Genomic DNA, 14,174 nt, shown 5'->3' with positions numbered 1-14,174 from the left:
CCTCCCAGAGCCGGGGAGAGAACCCAGGAGTCCTGGCTCCCAGGCCCCCCTGCTCTAACCCACCAGACCCCACTCGCCTCCCAGAGCCGGGGAGAGAACCCAGGAGTCCTGGCTCCTATCCCCCCCTGCTCTAACCACCAGTCCCCACTCCCCTCCCAGAGCCGGGGAGAGAACCCAGGAGTCCTGGGGCTGGTTGTGCCTTGATTGTGTGTCTGTAGCCTGCCAGGGTTGTGTGCGTGTTGAGGGAAGGTTCTGAGGGTGTGTGTGTGTTGTGTATGAAAATGGGTGTGACCATGTGCCTCATCTGTTTTTGCGTGTTCCCACATGTGTGGTTGTGCCCCTTGTGTCTGGGTGCGGAGCTTGCGGCGTTGTGTGCACATTTCGGGTGGGGGGAGAGAGGCACGATTGTGGGTGTGGGGAGTGTGTGCGCACGGTTGTGTGTCCATCACGTGTGAGCGTGCATCTGCCTCCTTCCTGGGGTTTGGGATATTTCACAAGGCTTGTGCATGGAGTGCGTGTGTGCAAAGCTGGTGCGTGCGTGGTGCTGTGCGACTTGCACATGAAGGTGTGTGTAGGGGGGTGGATTGTGGCTGCGATCCGGGCCGTGTCTACCTCCTGTAGAGGCGTTACGGGTGTTGTATATATCGTGCAAAGCAATAAAGGTGACAGAGACCAGCGTCCCAGGTGGCGTGGTTGGGGCCCTCCTCCCTGCCCCCCCCCAAAGGAGACTCCCTGTGGCCTCTTCACCCCACCTGGAATGGGCCATGTGACCTTCACTCTCCCTGCAGTGGAGCAGGACAACATGGGTGGGACAGGAGAGGGGGTGTTGGGAAAGGAGGTAGGGGTACTGGAGTGGTGGGCACGGGAGGAGGGGGAGTTGTGGGGGGCAGCTGGAACTGGATTTCACAGGAGACTGATGGGTGGGGGAAACAATATGTGGGGCAGAGAGGAAGAGGAGAGCACGAGGAAGGGGCTCGTGGATGAGTAGCCAGGACAGAGGACCCGTGGACAGCCAGAGTCTTAACCTTTTACTGTTTTTGGTTCCCCGTGGAGGAACACCCAGCAAAACCATCCGTCACGACATGAGGTCCAGTCCCCTTCCTCTCACCTTCTCTCCAGTCTCCTCCCCCTCCGCTCTCCCCACAAAAGTAAGACACAGTAGAGTGCCCCAAGATTGGCCAACACGCGTTGGCCAATAAGTCTCCATCTGGGGTTGGCTTGACTCCATCTTGGTCAACGTGCCTCCACGATTGGCGTGACTATCTTAGCCAACGGTCCTCCAGCTTGGGTTGGTTTCCATCCATCATGGCCCACATGACTCCACCGTGGGTTGGCATGACTTCACGCTGGCCACAGCTCCTACCATTCCTCCACCATGGTTTGATGTCCCTCCGTCAGCATCAGGAATTCAAGGGAACCGGGGTGGGGTAGGGGGGGAACCCTATTAAAAAGCACCATGTTGCTCCCCCCACAAAGCCCCCTTTTAAGGTTCAGCGCAAGCCACTTTGTTATAAGCGATAAATACACAAAATACAGAAAATGAGAAATATCATTAGGCAGAGATTTGGCTTCGGGATGTTGCCACTACCAGTTCGGTGTTGAAGTGACCCCCCCGCCCCAGCCAACAGGGAGGGACTCCCAGCATGGTGGGGGGCAGGAGATATGAAGACCCCAGGAATCTGGCAGCCAATGGAGGTCAGAGTTTCCTGTCTGGGTGAAGGTCCTAAAGATGCCTTGGTGGGAGAAGACACAGGGCTTAATGTTCTTCAGATACAACCAAAAGAGCCCCCGTCGTGCTGTGCACACAACACTGTCCACCAAGCCCCATGGCACGGGACACATCCACACCCACAGGCCTCCTTGTCACCTCTGCAAACAATCTCAGTGCCCTGACACCCACGCCAGCCTTGACGGCCATAAACACACTGTCCTATTCATAAAAACCCCTCGTTGGTGTCAGTGATGGGATAGGGGGACCCCTGTCGGTGTCAGCGATGGGATGGGGGTCCCCGTAAGTGGCAGCGTGTGGGAGGTGCGGGGGTCCAGACGCCTCTAGCTGCTCAGCACCGTGCTCCTCTGGCTGGTAGTGCCTGATTTCTCGAAGAACATGTAATCCTGCGGAGGGGAGAGAAACGGACACAGAGTCTAGTGCTTTCCAAATCGGCAGATCTTCAATCTTGGGGTGGGATCACCATGGAAAGAAAACGGGTCATGGCCCCTGCACCCTGGAGGCTCCAGCTATGAGAAGAGGAGGTTGGGTGGTGGAACGGCGGAAGAGGGCAGGTGAGGTGGAGGGGGAGGTAGGGCGGGCTGGTGGCATGAAGAAGAGATTGGCTGGTGGCAGAATGGGATGAGGGAGGGCATGTGAGTTGGGGTGGAAATGGAGGAGAGGTTGGGTGAGGTGCTTGGTGGCAGAAGTGGGATGGCCATCCATTGGTGGCACCAGTGGGGTGAGGATGGTAAAGAGGCACAAAGTGATTGTTGATGCGAGTGGTGGGAAGGAGAAATTAGGGTGGCCAGTGGCTGGCGGGGGGCGTGGGGACTCACTGATGGGACCAATGGGCTGGGGAGAGGGTGAGTCTCCCGTGGGCTGTAATCCGTTGGCCTATTTTGGTTGTTGGTTTGTGTGCGGGTGCTGGATGGGGTTGGTGGCCTGTGAGATGCAGGAGATCAGACAAGATGACCTGGTGGTCCCTTCCGGCCTTAAAATCTATGATCCTCTGGCGGTTTGGGGCGGGGGTGGAAAGGGAAGAAACTGTCTCTATTGGTCGGTGGACGGGGGGAGAGGGTGGGCGGGTTTGTTGGTGTCACACATCAGATGAGGGCAGAGGTCAGTTGGTGGCAAAACAGAAGGTGATATGTTGATGGGAATGGTGGGTTGGGGAGGTTGGGTTGACTGGTGCCAGAGTGGGATTGGGCAGTTGGGTTGATTGGTGCCAGCGGTGGGATGGCGAGGTTGGGTTGATTGGTGCTAGCGGTGGGATGGGGGGGGGGTGCTTGCTGGTGCTAGCGGTGGGATGGCGGGGGAGGAGGACACTCACGATGAGGAAGCAGGCCCCCAGCAGCACGGCCTTCATCTTGACGTCCAGATCCACGGGGAACTGGATGCCGAAGACGTCGGTGTCGGTGAAGACCTCCTTCAGCAGCCCCCCCCACTGCTTACTGATCCGGCCCACACCTCGCGACTCGTTGCTCGTCTTCACCTGCGGGCGCGGGGGGGCAGCACCAAATGTGAGTCAGACGCTGGTCCATGGGGCCCAGGAGAGACCATTACCCTCCCAATCAATGTCCTTTGTGGCGTGCCCAATGCAGGAAGTCCCGCCCCCCCAGGCAGTGCCTGAACAGGAAGTGTCTCAGATGCCAAGCCTCCCTTCCCCCTACACTCATAGTCCACGCCCTGTTCCCCATGCAGGAAGTGCCCGCATAGTTCCTCCCCACTGGGTCATGCCAATACTGGAAGTGTCCCCAAAGCTCCTCCCCCTGGGTGGCGCCAGTACAGGAAGTGCCCCAGAATGCCCTTCCACCTGACTAAGCCCCAGTGCCCCTAGTCCTCCACCTCTGCCAAACCCATCTACCGCTACAGCCCCCCATCTCGGACTCCCCCCACACCCCAACCCTGTCTCCTCCGCACACAAGCACCCCCTCCTCCAACTACCCAACACTCCCCTCCCACATCACGATGCAAATTCCCCTCATCCAGCCCCCCGACACCCCTCCACTGAGACACCAACCCCCAGCCCAGACAGCCCCCAGATCCAGATGCCCCCTCCTGTCCCCCAGATATGCCCCCTCCAAGCCCAGATGCCCCACCCTGCCCCCCAAATATGCACCCTCCAAGCCCAGATGCCCCATCCTGCCCCCCCAGATATGCCCCCCTGCAGGCCCAGATGCCCCCCATCCTGCTCCCCTCCACTGAGACACCAACCCCAGACCCAAACACCCCCTGTCCTGCCCCCGATACGCTCCCTCCACTCAGACGCCAACCCTAGGCCCAGCTGCCCCCTGTCCTGCTCCCACATGCCCCCCTCCAGGCCCAGATGCCCCCCATCCTGCCCTCCTCCACTGAGACACCAACCCCAGACCCAGATGCGCCCTGTCCTGCCCCCAGATGCCCCCCTCCAGGCCCAGATGCCCCTCGTCCTGCCTCCCCAGGCGCCCCCTTCCAAAGGGACACCAACCCCCACCCCGCAGGGCCCCCCAGCTACCTCAAAGTTGATGTCCCCCCCGCAGCGAAAGACGCAGCAGGGCCCGAGCACCCGCAGCACCGTCTGCTTCTCGGCGTTCTGGACGGAGAACTTGGGGGTGAAGGGATGCCAGGTCTGCACCACATGCCCGATGGTGGTGCCCGGGGGGCACTGCACCTCCAGCTGGGGTTGCGGGGGCGGGGGGCAGAGACACACAGGGGCAGGAGTTAGAATTGGGGTAGGGGAGAGACAACCCCACCCCCCCTCCCGCCAAAGCCAACCCCCGGGCATGGGAGTCCTGGATATTGGGGGGAGGCAATGGGGTACCCAGATTTGTGGGGGGCCATGGGGCGTGTCCCTGGGGCAGGGGCCAGGGTGGCGCTGTGGGGGAGGGCGTGGGTCCCCTGAGTGGTTTGGGGGAGCCTACGGGAAAAGAGGGATCAGGGCAGAGGGGGGCCCCCAGGAGGGGAGTGGGGTACCTGTGGTTGTAGGGGAAGGGTCAGGGCCGTGCCTGGGCCCAGCGGGTTGGGGGGAGAGATACGGGAGGGATGAGGGGGCCCCCTCCGCGGCCGCCCGTCCCTCACCTCCTGCAGGCAGCAGGGGCACCAGCAGGTGGTGCACTTGATGGGGCGCAGGAGGCGCAGCACGGGGCGGCCCCCCGGCTCAGCCACGTTCAGCCGGAGGCGCCGCAGGGACCCGCAGCAGTTGCGGGTGCAGCAGTCGCTCTGCTCCTCGGCCTCAAAGAGCCGCCGGCCCAGCCCGTCCCGCAGCTCGTACTTGTTGGCCGTCTCGAAGCCGATGAAGGCTGGGAGGGGAAGAGGGGAGACGGTTATCGCAGTGACGCCGCCCTCGCCAACCGTCATGGCCGCCCTCGTCAGCAACCCACATGGCTGCCTTTGTCACCATCACAACCATCATGGCCGCCCTCGGCGCGACCATCATGGCCGCCCTCATTGCCATCACAACCATCATGGCCGCCCTTGTCAGCCACCGTCATGGCTGCCCTCGTCGCCATCACAACCATCACGGCCGCCCTCGGCGCAGACCATCATGGCCGCCTTCATCGCCATCACAATCATCATGGCCGCTCTAGTAAGCCACCGTCATGGCCTCCCTCGTTGCCAACCGTCATGGCCATCCTCATTGCCATCACAACCATCATGGCCGCCCTAGTCAGCCACCATCATGGCCTCCCTCATCGCCAACCGTCATGGCTGCCCTCATCGCCATCACAACCATCACGGCCACCCTCAGTGCGGACCATCATGGCCGCCTTCATTGCCATCACAACCATCATGGCCACTCTAGTCAGCCACCGTCATGGCCGCCTTCGTTGCCATCACAACCGTCACGGCTGCCTTCGTTGCCATCACAACCGTCATGGCCGCCCTAGTCAGCAACCATCATGGCCGCCCTCATTGCCATCACAACTGTCATGGCTACTCTCATCACTGACCGTCATGGCCCCCCTCGTCGCCACCACGGCTGCCCTCCTCACCGACCGTCATGGCCACCATCGTCGTTATCGTCAACCATCATGGCCACCCTCGTCAGGGTCGCCAACCATCATGGGCTGCCTCAGTCGCTGTCAACAACTGTCCTAGTTGACTCAGCAACTGATTCCGGCAGCAACCAGCGCTGACAACAGCCATCACGGTTCCCTCGGTTGCTGTCGCCAGCACCAATAGCCCTGGCTACCTCAGTGGCTTGACACAACCGTCATGGCTGCCTCCAACTGACACCTACACCCCCCTCCCCAACCACCCCTCCATCTTCAGTACCCCTGGCGCTCTGTGGGGTTGGGTCTGGGAGCAGGTGTGCATGTGCACCCAGGTGTGTTGTGTATGGCTGGGGGGGGTATCTTTGTAGGGGTATGGTTGCGTGGTAGAGGGGATCCAGAAGTTGCAGTGTGGCTGTTGAGAAAGGTGGTGTGTGTGTGTGTTGGCTATGGCTGAGAGGGTGCTGGGTGGGTGTAGTTGGTGTGTTGTGTATGGCTGTGACTATGATGTGTGCGCGTTTGTGTATTGTGTATGGCTGGCACAGTGTGTTTGTGTGTTTGAGAGGATAGTGTGTGTGTAGTTGGTGTATTGTGGATGGCTGTGTGTGTAGGTGGTGTGTATGGCTGAGAGGATGTTGTGTTGTGTGGAGCTGGGAAGAAGTGGGGCAGGGTGGGGTGTGCTGGTGAGTTATGGGGCGGGGAGGTTGTGTAGCAGGGGGAGGACAGGGTGGGGGCTGCGCAGTCCTCACTCACCTTCCACCAGCTCCACTTTCTGCTGGATCAGAACCTGGTCAATCTGAAAAGAGCCGGGGTAGGAGAGACTCAGAAACACTCACCCACCCCTGGCTCTCAGCCCCCCTGCTCTAACCCACCAGCCCCCACTCCCCTCCCAGATCCACGGAGAGAACCCAGGAGTCCTGGCTCCCAGCCCCCCGCCCCCCGCTCTGACCCACCAGACCCCCTCCTTGTGTTTATTTCTCCACTCAGGTTTAATCATTCAGGTTCACTGCCACTAAAATGCAGCCACCTCTGGGGCGGGGCAGCCAGTTACCCAGGGACCCCTCGCCCGGCACTGAGATGCCCCCACCTCTGGGGTGGGGTGGCTGGTTACCCAGGGACCCCTCGCCTGGCGCTGAGATGCGGCCACCTCTGGGGTGGCTTGCGGTTACCATTTAGACCCCCACTCACCTGCATTAGATACTCCAGCCCCGGAGGGATGCCGGTGGACACGGGCAGATAGGGCGTGATGGACGAATGGGGCTGTTGAGCTGCGGGGTCCCCGTATGCCTGGGGCGGGGACTGGGGCTGGACCAACTGCCCCACACCCGGATTGGAGGGGTAGATGTTGAATCCTGGGGTGGGGACTGGGGGGGCGGGGTGAGGACTAGGGTACGGGGCGGAGGGGTAAGTAGCCTGGGGGTAACCTGTAAACGAAAGAGGGGGGGAGACAGGGTTAAAAATCAATTCACCCCCCCACAAACTCCTCCCCCCTCGGATGTTACTGGTTACCCAGGCACCCCTCCCCAGGCACTGAGCTGCACCCACCTCTGGGGCGGGGCGGCCGGTTACCCAGGGACCCCTCCTCAGGCACTGAGCTGCACCCACCTCTGGGGCGGGGCAGCTGGTTACCCAGGGACCCCTCGCTGGGCGCTGAGATGTGCCCACCTCTGGGGCGAGGCGGCTGGTTACCCAGGGACCCCTCGCTGGGCGCTGAGATGTGCCCACCTCTGGGGCGAGGCGGCTGGTTACCCAGGGACCCCTCGCTGGGCGCTGAGATGTGCCCACCTCTGGGGCGAGGCGGCTGGTTACCCAGGGACCCCTCGCTGGGCGCTGAGATGTGCCCACCTCTGGGGCGAGGCGGCTGGTTACCCAGGGACCCCTCGCTGGGCGCTGAGATGTGCCCACCTCTGGGGCGAGGCGGCTGGTTACCCAGGGACCCCTCGCCCGGCGCTGAGATGCAGCCACCTCTGGGGATGGGCGGCCGGTTACCCAGGGACCCCTCGCCCGGCGCTGAGATGCGGCCACCTCTGGGGCAGGGTGGCTGGTTAGCGCCGGGTGAGGGGTCCCTGTGTGAGATGCGGCCACTTCTGCGGCAGGGTGGCTAGTTACACTGGGACCCCTCACCTCGGGAAAGGGGTGAAGTCAATTCAGCCTCGATGCATTCTGGGATTTGTAGTTCCTAGGGATTAGGGGGTGGAGATGACAGTGCACAGCAGCAAGGCATGCTGGGAAAGTGGAGCAGGATAAAGATCTCCCAGCATGCTTTGCTGCCCAGTGGTTTCCCCCCCATCACCAGCACCACCTCCTCCCCCTTGGGAACTACAAATCCCAGAACTCCTTGGGGCCAGGCAGCCCTCTTAAAGGGCCAGCGCACCCCTCGCCCCGCAACCGTCCCCTCTTCCAACCTGGACCTAAAAAGAGCTCAGCTGACAGGGTAACAAGCCTCATGGTTAGGGGGGAAGCAGTGGACATGGTCTATCTTGACTTTTTGCTACAGTCTCTCGTGACCTTCTCATAAATAAATTTAGGGACATGCAACCTAGATGGAGCTGGGGGTGCAGAACTGGCTGGAAAACCGTTCCCAGAGAGGAGTTCTCGGCAGTTCACGCTTGCGCTGGAAGGACCTCACGAGTGGGGTCCCGCTGGGATCGGTTCTGGGCCCGGTTCGGTTCAATATCTTCCTCCATGAGCGAGTTAGTGGCGCAGACGGCACACTGACGAAGTGTGCGGACGACACCAGGCTGGGAGGGGGTGTGCGGGGGGCGGCTCCCCCACCCCCATGTGAGAGGGGGCTAGAGTGCGCCAGGGAGGCTGCGCACGCTGGCAGCCAATTAAAAAAGAGCTTACCGAGAACCATCCAATCAGGGCTGGGCTAGGCCCTATATAAACGCTGCCTAAGCGGGAAGGCGGGCAGTCTCTCCCAGACCTTCAGAGGGGAAGGTCCCTCTCCTAGGCGAGGAGATCAGGGGGAGCAGAAGGGAACTCCACCCCGCTACCTGCCAGGCTGCAGGCCTGGAGGGAAGGGCCTAGCTGGGGCCAAAGGGGAAGCGGCGCAGAAGGGGAGAGGAGGAGGAGGGCAGGAAGGTTGCCACCAAAGAGTTCCTGGGTCGGGACCTAGTGTGGAGGGCAGGCCTGGGTCCCCCCTTCCATGAACAGCCAGCAGATGCACCAGACAACTGACACGAGAGGTTAGACTTTGGGGTGTGGTTGACGAGGGTGGCTGGGGCGCGGAGAAGGACTGCTGATAACACCAGAGCAGTGAGTTGAGACCGGAGCAGAGGGCATTGCCGGAGGGCAGGGTCCCGAAGAGGACGCTGCTGAACGGGAAGCAACATGGGGTTCAGATAACAAGAAGAAAGGAGTAGAGGATGGACGGGACATCGCCGGCAGTGGGCACCCCACCAAGGACTGAGCTAATTCCCGGAGCAACCAGCAGGAGGCGCTGTGGTGGTGAGTCCCAACACCGTTACAGAAGGGTTGCGAGTGCTTTGGAGGATGGGATTAAAATTCAAAATGATCCAGAGACCTGGTCTGAAGTTAATTGGATGAAATTCAATAAGGGCAAATGCAAAGTCCTCCCTTTAGGAAGGAACAATCAGTTGCGCACACATACAAACCGGGAAATGATGGCCCAGGGAGGAGCACTGCGAAAAGGGATCTGGGGTCAGAATGGATCACAAGCGAAATGTGTGTTAACAGAGTAACCCTACTGCAAAAAAAAAAAAAAAAGCGACCATCATCCTGGGCTGTATTAGCAGGAGTGTCGCAAGCCCGACACGAGAAGTAATTCTTCCGCGCTGGAGTCTTGCGTCCAGCTCTGGGCACCGCCTTTCAGGAAGGTTGTGGGCAAACTGGAGAAAGGCCAGAGAAGAGCGACAACCCGTGAGTGACGAGGGAAGGTTGGAAAAACTCGGACGTGTTTAGTCTGGAGAAGAGGAGACCGAGACGGGGACACCATCATGGTTTTCACGTACATAAAAGGTTTATGAGGAGGAGGGAGGGACATTGTTCTCTTTAACGTCTGAGGACAGGACAAGAAGCAATGGGCTTAAATTGCAGCCAGGGCGGTTTGGGTTGGGGGTAGCGGGGCAGTTACCCCGCTCTTCGGGGGGGAAAGGAGGCTGATTGGGGGAAGCAGACACATCCGGGGCCACGCCCAATCAGACCACACCCGGCCCTGCTATAAGGGCTAAGGGCGGAGCTTGGTCAGTCTCTGCTGGGGCAGAACCCCAAGGTACGGGGCACTGGGGTCATAGAATCATAGAAGATCAGGGTTGGAAGGGACCTCAGGAGGTATCTAGTCCAACCCCCTGCTCAAAGCAGGACCCACCCCTAATAAATCTGGGAGGGACACGGGGGCCTGTGGCAGGTGAGACACCAGCCAGCACGAGGTGCTCCGAGTGCTGGGCTTGAGATAATTCCTGGATGACCAGCAGGAGGCGCCACGGCAGCGAGTTCTCGATCGGCTGCACATGGCGGAGAACGCGGGCAAAGACGGTCACCCCTGATACAAGGAGGAGGACTGGGAAGAATTGCCCGGAGGGAACTAGAGAGAGGAACGACGGTTCCTGGTTACGCAGAGGTGTTCTTTGCAGAGGGTTCCCGCACCGTCCCAGGCTGGGCTCCAGGGTCAGGTCCCCTGAGGAAAAGGGCCGCCCGACAGCCAGAGAGGCATGAGAGACTTGTGCAGGAGATTGGGGAGACCCAGCAGAGGGATTGTGGGGTGCACTGGGCCCTGCAGGAACAGTTGGGGCGGCCGGCAGAGGAACAGAGTTTCGGAGGGAGCCATGGACAAGGGCGTGAGAAGCCGAGTGCCCGGAGGCTAGTGGCGGGGTGCAGGGCTTGCTACCCCTGCAGGCGGGGTAGACATTGTCTCTGCTGGGATTGGAGCCGGGCGCCTCACCCCGAGCAGGGACAGGGGCACGTCCCTAAGACAGCCCATCGGGTGGGGGAACCCCGGCGGCTGTGGACACGTTGGGCCCGTGGGCGACACAGACAGTGGGCGTGCCCAGGCCTGAGGTGGAGGGTCCAGGTCACCCCTGGTGAGAAGAGTGACCACGAGACACTCAGGGCCACCAACGGAAGGTGATGGAGGCAGCAACGGGGACGGAGGGGACCCAGCGGGGGGCCAGGTGGTCGTGGAGCAGGCTACAAAATGGGCCTGGACCCTAAAGGTGGAGGGTCCGGAGGAGGCTGGCCTGCGGGCGCAGCTGGAGGCAGCAGAAGAAAACCCACAGGGAGAAGGAAGATCTGGCCCTGACGTTGAAGGACAGTGAGGAGGAGCAGGGGCGGCTGGCGGGACTTCTCCAGGTTGCACTGGCTCGAGGACCCTCCCTACCCCCGGGGCATGAGATTTTGAGTGTGTGTGTAGGGGGGCAGTTACCCTACTCCTGGCTGATTGGGGAAGTAGCCACTGAGGCAAGGTGGGCTTAGAGGGTGGGGGGTTCCCCTGAGCGGGGAGCCCCAGAGCGTGGGGGTAATGCTGGGGGAAGAACCAGGAGGTAAGGGGCACGGGGTCTGGATGGGACACTGGGCCAGAGGAAGGCAGGAGAGCGGCCAGCCGGAGGCGCTCCGAGTGCTCGGATTGAGCTAATTCCCGGGCTGGTCAGCAGGAGGCGCCACGGCGGGAGGCGGTGGGAGCTCTGGCGTTGGGGATATTTAAGAGCAGGTTGGACAAACGCCCGTCAAGGAGGGGGCAGATCCAAGGGTCCGCGGATAGTTCCCGCCGAGGTGCGCGCCTGGGCAGCCACCCGCCTCGTCAGTGGAGGACGCACCTGTAAGGGGAGGTGGTGGCCTTGTGGGAGAACTGGGGGGAGAAGAGGGGGTGGGGGTGGATTTGGGCTGCGGCGGCCAGAGAAAGAGGCGACTTCCCCCAGCTCCAGGGCGGCGGCTGCCGGGGGAGAGACCCCCCCTCCTTCCCAGCCGCAGCTCGGGGGCTGCTCCGGGTGGGTGGGGACAGAGGGCACGTCCGTGGCGTTGGAGAGATACGACTACTGCTATTGAAATATGAGCCGTGGGCTTTTACGTGTAGAACACGAAAAAAGTTCATTATTAAGGGTTTGATTTTTTTATCTAGTGCTTTTATCCAAAGCGCTTTTGGAAGGAAGAAAAGAAAAGGGGTGAGAAGCAAAGAAAGAAAAGAAAAGGCTGAGTGGCAAAGACACAAAGACGTGACTCTGAAAAGCGGCCCCGATGCCGGACGCAGGCTCTGGGGGTGGGCGACGAAGGGAGCGAGCCAGGATTGGAGGCGGAGGAGGAGAGAGTGAAGCCGAGGGGAAGGAAAGGAGCTGGGAAAGCAGGAATGTGACGCTGGAGGGGAGGGACGGAAGCGGAAAAGGGGGGGGGGGGGGGGGTCTTCCTGTCTCAGCCAGCAGCTGTAAATAAGCGGTGTCGGGACTACAGCCAATACGACAGAGGCTGGGGCTGGGATGACTCAGGGGGCAGCCGGTGCCTCCACCTCTGTCGCGGTGGCTGCATTCCCAGTGTCAGCATCCGCCCCCTGCGCCCTCCCCGTGACTCAATCCCGGCCTTAGGGTGCACAGGCAGTAAGGGGCACCGGCAGAGCTGTGGGGGGCAGGGCTGGGGCGGGGCTGCGGGTGGGAGGAGGGGCATCGGCAGAGCTGGGGGGGGCAAGGAGCTGCGGGTTTGGGGTGGGGGCAGCCGGCAGAGCTTGGGGGCGGGGGCAGGGCGGGCTGGCAGGGCTGGGGGGGGCAGGCTGGGCTAGCAGGGGCTTGTGGGCGGGAGTGAGGGCACCGGCAGAGCTGGGGGCGGGCAGGGCCGGGCTGGCAGGGCGGGCTAGCAGGGCTGCGGGTCGGAGAGTGAGGCGGCACCGGCAGAGCTGGGCGGGGGCAGGGCTGAAGGGGGCAAGGCTGGGCTATGCAGGGGCTGCGGTCGGGAGTGAGGGGCATGGGCAGAGCTGAGGGGGGCAGGGCTGGCTAAGGGGGCTGGGGTCTGCGGTCGGGAGTGAAAGGGCAACCGGCAGGGCTGGGCTAGCAGAGGCGGCGGGTCGGGAGTGAGGGGCACAAGGCAAGAGCTGGGGGCCAGGCTGGGCTAGCAGGGGCTGCGGTCGGGAGTGAGGGGCCAGTAGGGGTAGGGCTAGCAGGCGGTTGCAAGTCAGGAGTGAGGGCACCGACAGAGCTGGGGGACAGGGGCGGTGCTACTGGCCCCATGCCCATGACTGGCTCTGGGTTGATCGTGGGTGGGGCTGCCAATGGTTTCAGTCCTGGGTGGGATCCAAAATGGTTGTTCTTTTTTCCTCTGCATGTCTCCACATTCTGATGTGGCTGAACGCAGCTAGGGGTGGGGGGATTATGGTCATAGAGGGGGTGGATGGATGGATAGAGGGGGTGGATGGGGGTGGAGAGGTGATGGAGGATAGAGGGGTGGTGTGGGGATGGATGGGGGTAGATGGATGGATAGAGGGGGTGGGGTGGATGAAGGTGGATGGATGGATAGAGGGGGTGGATGGGGGTGGATGGAGGTGGATGAGGGTGGATGGATGGATAGAGGGGGTGTGTGGGGATGGATGGGGGTGGATGGATGGATAGAGGGGGTGTGTGGGGATAGATTGATGTATGGGGGGTGGCTGGAGAAATGGATGGGTGGCAGGGTGAGGATGGAAAAACGGGGGGTGGGGGCTGCAGGTGTAGTCTATGGGGATGTAGGGATGGCTGGATTAAGGTGGGATGGATGGAGGGAGGGATGGACAGAGGGAGGGGTGTCTAAGGGGGAAAATGGAGGGAGGGAGGGACAGACAGAGGGGTGGGTGGGTGGATGGACGGACAGACAGACAGAGGTGTGTCTATGGGGCTGGAGGGAGGGATGGACATTGGGGTGGGTGGGATGGAGGGATGGATGGACAGACAGAGGGGTGTCTATGGGGCTAGAGGGAGGGATGGACACTGGTGGGGTGGGATGGACAGATGGGGGTGTCTATGGGGCTGGAGGGAGGGATGGACACTGGTGGGGTGGGATGGACAGACGGGGGTGTCTTTGGGGCTGGAGGGAGGGATGGACATTGGGGTGGGTAGATGGATGGATGGACGGACAGAGGGGTGTCTATGGGGGTGGACAGGGGAGAAGGAAGGCTGGGGGGGGGTGTATCTGCCCCCAGAGGAAGGCCGGCAGGTTGACTCCCGCTCTCCCCTACCTGCTGCTGCCATGCTGGGGGGTCTCAGCTGCAGCCCCCCCGGGTCTCTCTCTGGCTCGTTCCCTCGCTCAGCGCCCCCGCTCCTCCCGGCTCCTGTGACAGGGGAGAGGGGGTCACCGGGTGGGTCAGGGGGAACTGGGGCCCATGCAGGTTGAGGATGGTCTGGGGGGGCGATTAAACCGGGGTTGGGGGAGAACTGTGGGTTACCCCCTTGGGCATGGGGACCCCGACACCTCATCACGCAGGCAGGGACTGATTTAATCCTCCCCAGAACCCCCCACCCCACTAGCTACACACAGACCCCCCTCCACTCCCCCACAACCCCCCCACAAATTAGTGCCCA

The 14,174-nt window shown here is 61.8% G+C and overlaps 1 protein-coding gene across 1 annotated transcript; it reads right to left on the bottom strand.

The window, feature by feature from the left end:
• Positions 1–1,023: 1,023 nt before the first annotated feature.
• PLSCR3 (phospholipid scramblase 3) lies at positions 1,024–13,955 on the bottom strand. Its single transcript, XM_032786469.2, has 7 exons — positions 13,832–13,955; positions 6,871–7,106; positions 6,436–6,478; positions 4,769–4,989; positions 4,206–4,367; positions 3,042–3,203; positions 1,024–2,115 (listed from the first exon to the last, which is right to left on the bottom strand). The coding sequence occupies exons 1-7, from the start codon at positions 13,842–13,844 to the stop codon at positions 2,053–2,055; spliced, it is 900 nt and encodes a 299-aa protein (XP_032642360.1). The 5' UTR covers positions 13,845–13,955; the 3' UTR covers positions 1,024–2,052.
• Between the last annotated feature and the right edge of the window lie 219 nt (positions 13,956–14,174).

Source organism: Chelonoidis abingdonii, chromosome 11, assembly GCF_003597395.2.
Source record: "Chelonoidis abingdonii isolate Lonesome George chromosome 11, CheloAbing_2.0, whole genome shotgun sequence".
Lineage (NCBI taxonomy): Eukaryota > Metazoa > Chordata > Testudines > Testudinidae > Chelonoidis > Chelonoidis abingdonii.
The sequence above is the reverse complement of the archived record's forward strand: the minus strand, read 5'-3'. Positions and strand labels throughout refer to the sequence as shown.